Source organism: Myotis brandtii, unplaced genomic scaffold (assembly GCF_000412655.1).
Source record: "Myotis brandtii unplaced genomic scaffold, ASM41265v1 scaffold141, whole genome shotgun sequence".
Classification (NCBI taxonomy): domain Eukaryota; kingdom Metazoa; phylum Chordata; class Mammalia; order Chiroptera; family Vespertilionidae; genus Myotis; species Myotis brandtii.
The window spans coordinates 677,942-686,093 of NW_005355037.1; the positions used below are offsets into that span (position 1 = coordinate 677,942).

An 8,152-nucleotide genomic window follows, 5' to 3' on the forward strand; every position below is an offset into this window, starting at 1 on the left:
CAGGCTGAGGGCCCCCCCCACCGAGTGCACAAATTTTTGTGCACCGGGCCTCTAGTTTTTTATATCAGCAGGAAATGTAGTGCACTCAACATGGAAGGCTAGAATACCCTGAACTGCCTAGATGACCACATGGTAATTTCTCTATTTGAAACCTTCAAATCTAACAATTTCTAGGTAACATGTAAATCAGCTTTAGTGATGTTAGGCAGACAAGTCTGTCCAGCCTGATATCTAGAGATTCTAGGGATCATGATAGCCCACAAGTAGGGTCCTAAAAATCCACCAGTTTCTTAATATGCCACTGTAGTGACCTCAGGGTGTAGACCTTCTGAGGTGGGGTTGGAGAAAACAGAAATAATTACAACACAAAAGTCTTCCATACCAAAAAAAAAAAAATGTCTAGTCCAAGGAATTAGCTCAATTATAGAGCTGAAGTACAAACCATCATTTACTTGGTTGAACCTCTTCAACCAAATATGTTTTACTTAATTGCTATATATCAAACCACATAGCAAGGGCACCACATGATTAACAAAATTCTGTTATATTTTCCTATAATTAGAAGGGTATTAAAAAAGCAACAGTTTGTGCTATAAATGTCATCCTTTCTAGGACTATCTTTGAAACTTCAAAGACTTTAGTGGCTCCCATGATCCAAAGCAGTATCTGAAATTCCAATAAATTTCAATAAAAACTAATTAAGAAAACCATATTAAATATTATTAACCAGTCAATTGCCTCTATTATCAGGAGTAATTAAAAGTAAATCCACACTATACTCCAAAACAGCAATACTCTTCATAAGTAGCTACTAATTTAAAAAGAAGTATGAAAAACAAAAACCTTTTGAATATTCTCTAATTTTTTCTTTTCAATTTCAAACTGTTTCATCCAGCAATGTCTCTTTTCTTCTTCTTCTTGAAACTGCTTTTCTTCTCTTTCCCTCTGAGCTTTGAGAGTTTCTTTCTCTTGGTCTTCTAGTTCTTTCTGTTTATCTTGCCAAGCCTCAAAAGATTGCCTACATCTTTCTTCCACTTCACAGTATCCAAAATTTATTTCACCATCATCTGCAGTCATAAAGAGAAATATTATTTTTAAGATCAAAACTGTTACTAGTGATCCACTGTGAAGTATAAAAGTAATTTTGAAAAGAAGAAATAATTTCAACATATTACCAAAGAAAAAGTGATAAAATAAAAATCCTATATAATAAAAGGCTAATATGCAAATCGACCGAACAGAGGAATGACTGGTCACTATGCAGGAGCTTTCCCCTGGTGGTCAGTGCGCTCCCACAGCGGGAGCGTCACTCAGCCAGAAGCCGGGCTCATGGCTGGCAATTGCAGTGGTGGTGGCGGAAGCCTCTCCCACCTCCACGGCAGTGCTAAGGATGTCCGACTACCAGCTTAGGCACACTCTCATTTAGACATCCCCCGAGGGCTCCTGGACTGCAACAGGGCACAGGACCAACTGAGGGAACCAACCCGCCCCCCCGAGTGCACAAATTTCATGCACTGGGCCTCTAGTAAAAAAATATAGTCTTAAATATACATGGAAATTCCACTGCAGTCAACAAAGAAAACACATAACTTACCTTAAACTACTCAACAAAACTTAATCTAAAATTATAGTGTGTGTATGCTCCTGGGTAGTTATTGTATTCTTAAGAAATTCAAGGCTGGGTATGTTTATTGCAGTCAACTATATATGTAGAAAAATTATAAATACATTTCAATCAAGGTACTTTAGGAAGCATAAACAAAACTATGAGAGTATGTAATTAAATAAGCAGAGTGAAAGTATTATATATGATTGTATTTTCCTAATTGTCAAAAGAAAAACTCTACATTTCCTAAGATAACTATAATCAGATAAAAATTATCAAAAATATCATTGAGTTTTGCCCACCTAGAAAAATATGTTCATCTACATGTTCATAAGGACCAGGCTCTGGAACAGAATCAGGACTGTCACAGTGGGTATTACTTCTCAGAAATTCTCCTTTTTCTATTTCAGATAATATCTAAGAGGTTAAAAGAATACCAGTGATTAAAGAGAACTGAAATAGAGGATCAAGCTATCAGTTTAATAATATAGAAAATATGCCTATACACATAGCTACAACTTTTTTAAAACTTTATTTTTGAAAGTATTACAAATGTCCCCTTTCCCGCCCCCTAATCTCTTCCCATCTCCCTCCCCACCCCCTTCTGAAATATGTCAGTCTGTTGCATGTTTCAGTGTCTCTGGATCTGTTTTGTTCATCAGTTTATTTTCTTCATTAGATTGTACATAAAAGTGAGATCATGTGATACTTGTTTTTCTGACTCACTTATTTCACTTTAGTATAATACTCTCCAGGTCCCTCCATGTTGCATCAAAGGGTAAGAGATCCTTCTTTTTTTACTGCTGCATAGTGTTCCATGGTGTAACTGTACCACACCCTTTTTATCCATTCATCTCCTGATGGGCACTTGGGCTGTTTCCAGGTCTTAGCTCTTGTAAATTATGCTGCTATGAACATAGAGGCGCCTATATTCTTTCTGACTGGTGTTTTGGGATTCTTAGAATATACTCCTAGAAGTGGGATCACTGGATCAAATGAGAGTTCCATTTTTAATTTTTTGAGGAAAATCCTCAGTTTTCCACAGTGGCTGCACCAGTCTGCATTCCCACTAGCAGGGAACTGGGGTTCCCTTTTATCCTCATCCTCACCAGCACTTCTTGTTTGTTGATTTATAGCTATAACTTTATTTATTTCAAACCCTTCTCAAATACAATTCTATAGCACATTCATAATCATTGTCTTCATGGTGAATAATAATGTTTTTCCCATGCAAGCTGACTGTATTTTAACCTTATGATTTTTAGAACTCTAGTCACTCTATAATATTAATCCACAGCAATTACCTAAACTGCTTGATAATCATTTAAAAATATTTTTACTAATATTTGTTTTCCTCCTAATACATTTCTATCCTTCTTACCTGTAGTGGTTTTTCACATATACAAATATCTGATCTATTCAATATGTTTAAAAACCAGGACTATTACCTACTTTAATCTGAATTATATATAAGACATAATTCTGATGAATACTTTTCTATGATTAGATTCCACCAGAGTCTAGATCAGTGGTTCTCAACCTGTGGGTCACGACCCCTTTGGCGGTTGAACGACCCTTTCACAGGGGTCGCCTAAGACCATCCTGCATATCAGATATTTACATAACGTTTCATAATAGTGGCAACATTACAGTTATGAAGTAGCAAAGAAAATAATTTTATGGTTGGGTCACAACATGAAGAAATGTATTTAAAGGGCCAGAAGGTTGAGAACCACTGGTTTAGATGGAAATAAAAAGATTATCTATTCCAATGAAATACCAGTATGATAATTCTAAGTTAATATTTCAAGTTTTAGTGTTATCAAAACAGCAAGTAAGAAAATACATATAATTTTCATATCATTTTAGACATCTTAGGGAGCAGGAATAAAGTTAGATAAAATGAGAGTTAAAAAAGTAAATCCAAGATATTGAAACTGTAGAATAGATTTGTGGGAGTTTTAACCCAAAATGCTAACTCTCCTTTACTCTTATATTTTAGGAGTATTCAATTATATCTTTAAAGAAAAACTAACATAAGATATTCTAAGTTGAAAGTTTCTATACAATATTTAAAATCTCTGCTGGAACAGATTACATTCCTAAGCAAGGCAATAAACACTAGAGTATACTCATTTTGGGGGGGTCAGAGTTTTAGGGGGGGAGGGGAATGCAATATCATTCTACTCTTTTATCTACATACACATAAACTTCCCAAGTAGTGATTTTTCATTTTATTTCAAATTTCTATTTCTTATATTTTTAAACATTGAAATTTGAGTGGTTTTATTTTATATGCCAAGGAAAATATAAAACTAAAAATAATTTGCTTAAAAACTATTTAAATTTTAATTTTTAAATCAGTGAACTTTAAATCAGTGAATATCATCTGGTGTAAGAGGGGAGGTAATAATGAGTAATTTTAGTTAAATGTTGAACATATACCTTCATTAATTGATCTGAGTTTTCTTTATATTCAGTTGATAATTCTACCCTTAAGTGCATATGATTATTAGAAACTGCTCCATAAGTGTAGCCTAGAAAAAGAAAAAATATTATAACTTTAAATATTAGAGTAAGGAACAACATATTAAAATTTCAAACCTCCCAACATCCTTTAATCTCAAATTCTATCATAGCATATTATTGATCAGTAACAAAACAACAGAAAAACAACAAAGAATAAAGAACAGCGGAAATCTGTAATTTTTACTCTAAAATGTAACAAATTTTTATATCACTAATTTGGTATCCCCTTTTATATTCTAGACTAAAGTTTATTCTCCACATACACATAATAATGTTTTGTTTGATACTGTAATGACGTCTTGATTAGAAATCAACAAAAGTTTAATTCTACTTGCTACAACTGGCAATATAATTTTACACAAGATATTGAAACCACTTTAATAAAAGTATTAGTTTGAAAGATTATAATTACTAACATGTGAATGAGGTAAACTTTCTTTCTTGAGTTTATGAGTTTTTGTTTTATTTTATCAAGTCTTTGTATTATCTGTGTAGATGTAGTTATGTCTCTTTTCCTTATTTATTTAATGTGTTAGATCATGGTAATGTTTCCTGACAGTAAACTATTTTTTAAGAGGACAATTCTGCTGGTTAACTTTCCATTCACAACTATTTTGTCAGATACAGATTTTCCTCTTCAACAACTATGCACAATCTTTCTGGCATGCTTTCCTGTGTGAGGGGCTGTAGAGCAAAAAATAACATTCTCCAGATCCCCTTTAAGCTAGGTTTTGAAGGGTGACTCAGGTTCTATCAACTGATATATCTGTGTAATTCTTTATTTTTATAAAAATATTATGTGTGAAGAGAGGCAGGGAGCTATATTTTAACATTTTTTTGGCCCAAACCATGATAGATAGAGGGAGCTTTGGTTTGGAGACAGGAGTGCATAGTAGATAATAAATGTCTCTGACTTTCTTAATTATATCAGACAGCAAGCTCCTGCAGCAGACAGGTTCTACAATGTATGTGTGTGTGTGTTTTATACACGTTGGATATTCAGTCTACAGTCTGTTTCTTAAGTTCTGTCAACAATCTGTTACTTATTGTTGTAGCAGGTCTCCAAAGATTCTTCTCCCACATTTCCTGGTATGCACACCCTGCATAGATCCTCCTGCACAGAACCTAGACTAACCCTGCGTAACCATCAGGATCTGGTAGGAATGATGTTGCATGATCTGAAAATCCTATATAATAAAGAGGTAATATGCAAATTGACTGTCACCCCATCAGAAAGATGGAAGCGCCCACAGGGGGGCGGGGCCGGCTGCTCTGCGTGCGTGCCGCCAGAGTCCCCTTAGCCCCGTCAGGGGCCTCGGGTCCTCCTGCACTCCCCACTAACTGACAGCTCGCCTAGGCTCCTCCAACGAGCTGCCCAGCCCTCTCTTCCTCCCTCCCCTGAAGCTGAAGCCAGACTCTGGTGTCCAACAAATTGGAAGTTATAACTCTTATCTTTGAGAGCATCCTCCGTTCCTCAGCGGGGGCTGGCCACTCCGTGTGCCTGCCGCCAGAGTCCCCTCAGCCCTGCCGGGGGCCTCGGGTCCTCCTGCACCCCCCACTGACTGAGGCTCAGACAAGCCGCAGATGGCAGTGGCCACTGCCTAGGGCTGGCCCGAGGCGCAGGCAAGCCTCAGATGGCAGCTGCCCAGCTGCACAGGGCCAGCCCAAAGCTCAGGTAACCAGGGCCGGCCGAGGCTTGCGCTGCCAGCAGTGGTAGCAGCAGAGGTGTGATGGGGCGTCGCCTTCCCCCAATTGCCAGGCTGCCTCCACCCCTGAGGGATCCTGGACTGTGAGAGGGGGCAGGTTGGGCTGAGGGACCCCCCCTCCAGTGCATGAATTTTCATACACCAGGCCTCTAGTAGGTCATAAGAAGCCTTACAAGGTCCCACCTTAGTCTCTTGGTATTTTGCTCGTGATATGGTACTTCTCACTATGTAGGTGCCATGCAGGCCATAGGGACAAACCACATGCAGGTGCCTCCTGTTGATAGCACCAACTGAACGCCCAGCCAATAATTAGCACCAACTGCCACATCTGAGTGAGCCATCTTGGAATGACAATCCAGTAAAGACTTCATCAGGTGACTGCCTTACTCAACATCTGACTCCAAATGCATAAGATACCCAAGCAAGAACTGCTCGGCTAACCCCAGTCAACCGACAGAATAATAAAAGATAATAACAAATTGTTATTTTTAATCACCAAGTTTGTTTTGCAGTAATAAATAACCAGAACATTTACTCTACCCATAAACACAAACACACAAACAAATACCCTCAATGGCTTCTGATGTCTACAACTGGGAGTCCTAATCAACACATCTATCTTCTAAATTGATTTACACTCTGGCTTCTATTGTATGTGTTATGACTATATAATTGTATTTTTTAAATATGTACCTTTCTATAACTAAATTAGTATATAGCCCACAGATTTTTGCTCCTGGAGGGTTTGTAATAATTCTATTGCAAAATTATTTCTAGTTTCTAAAGACATTTGAAAAGAAATCCATTTCCACCATCTTGCCAGATTATTGATTTAATAATATTTCTATTTTTTATCAATAAATTTTGATAATTTTAATTTTCTTGGAAAATTATTCTATCCATTGAAACTATAAAACCTATTTGACTAGAGCTGTATAGGAGATCTTCTCATAATTTTCTAAACCACTGCCATAATTGTAGTTATATAAACTTTCATATAATTAATTTTCTATAATTGTTACCTTTGGCTTTTTTCATGATTAAGGTATATAATTGGCAATATACTTTTATTTTCATTGTGTAAACCTTAGTAAAAATAAATGATCATACCATTAAAATTCCTCATAACTCAACTATAAATAATCACTGCCAAAATTTGAAGAATCTATATATAGCAAGTCTTTACATATCCATTCATACAGATGCTCAGGACAAAAATCTTGGAGCCATCTTTTCCTTTCTCTTTCACACCAATCCATCAATACATCCTTTTGGTTCTTCTACCATAAAAATGGTTTCTAGAATATGACTGTTTTCATCATTTATATTCAAACAAGAGGCCCGGTGCACAACATTTGTGCACTGGGAGGAGTGGGGGGAGGGGGTCCCTCAGTCCGGCCTGTGCATTCTCACAGTCCAGGACCCCCCAGGGGATGTCCGTCTGGGGATCTTCTCTCGATATCCTTATGGTTCATCTTCTCATTCATTAACACATTCATGTGGCTTACCTTCTCAGTCATTGCTTAAATAGCACCTCCCTAGAGGGGCATTCCCTGACTACACTATCTAAAATAGCAACCTCCAAACTCTATCACTTTATTTTGAATTTGTTTTTCTTTTTTTAAAATATATTTTATTGATTTTTTACAGAGAGGAAGGGAGAGGGACAGAGAGTTAGAAACATCAATGAGAGAGAAACATTGATCAGCTGCCTCCCACACACCTCCCACTGGGGATGTGCCCGCAACCAAGGTACATGCCCTTGACCGGAATCGAACCTGGGACCTTTTAGTCCGGTTTCTAGAATATGACTGTTTTCATCATTTATATTCAAACAAGAGGCCCGGTGCACAACATTTGTGCACTGGGAGGAGTGGGGGGAGGGGGTCCCTCAGTCCGGCCTGTGCATTCTCACAGTCCAGGACCCCTCAGGGGATGTCCGTCTGGGGATCAGGCCTAAGCCGGCAGTCAGACATCCCTCTCTCGCAGTCGGGCTCTCGCAGTCCAGGGCTCTCACAGAACAGGACCCCTCGCTCCTTACTGCCCGCCTGCCGCAGGAGAGGCTCCCGCCACCGCTGCTACACTCGCCAGCCATGAGCCCGGCTTCTGGCTGAGCAGTTCTCCCGCTGTGGGAGCACACTGATCACCAGGGAACAGCTCCTGTGTTGAGCGTCTGCTCCCTGGTGGTCAGTGTGTGTCATAGCAACTGGTCATTCCACCATTTGGTCAATTTGCATATTAGCCTTTTATTATATAGGACTAGAGGCCTGGTGCACAAAAATTTGTGCACTCGGGGGGCATCCCTCAGGCC

General features: G+C 38.4%; 1 protein-coding gene across 1 annotated transcript in view; it reads right to left on the bottom strand.

Moving 5' to 3' along the window:
* Positions 1 to 8,152, bottom strand: part of LRRIQ1 (leucine-rich repeats and IQ motif containing 1) — a 193,977-nt gene that overhangs the window by 174,589 nt on the left and 11,236 nt on the right. Inside the window, exons 4-6 of the mRNA XM_014535275.1 lie at positions 4,052 to 4,143; positions 1,909 to 2,023; positions 844 to 1,067 (exon numbers count right to left, since the gene is read on the bottom strand). Of these exons, the coding sequence (XP_014390761.1) occupies positions 844 to 1,067; positions 1,909 to 2,023; positions 4,052 to 4,143 (431 nt within the window). The remainder of the gene's footprint in view (positions 1 to 843; positions 1,068 to 1,908; positions 2,024 to 4,051; positions 4,144 to 8,152) is intronic.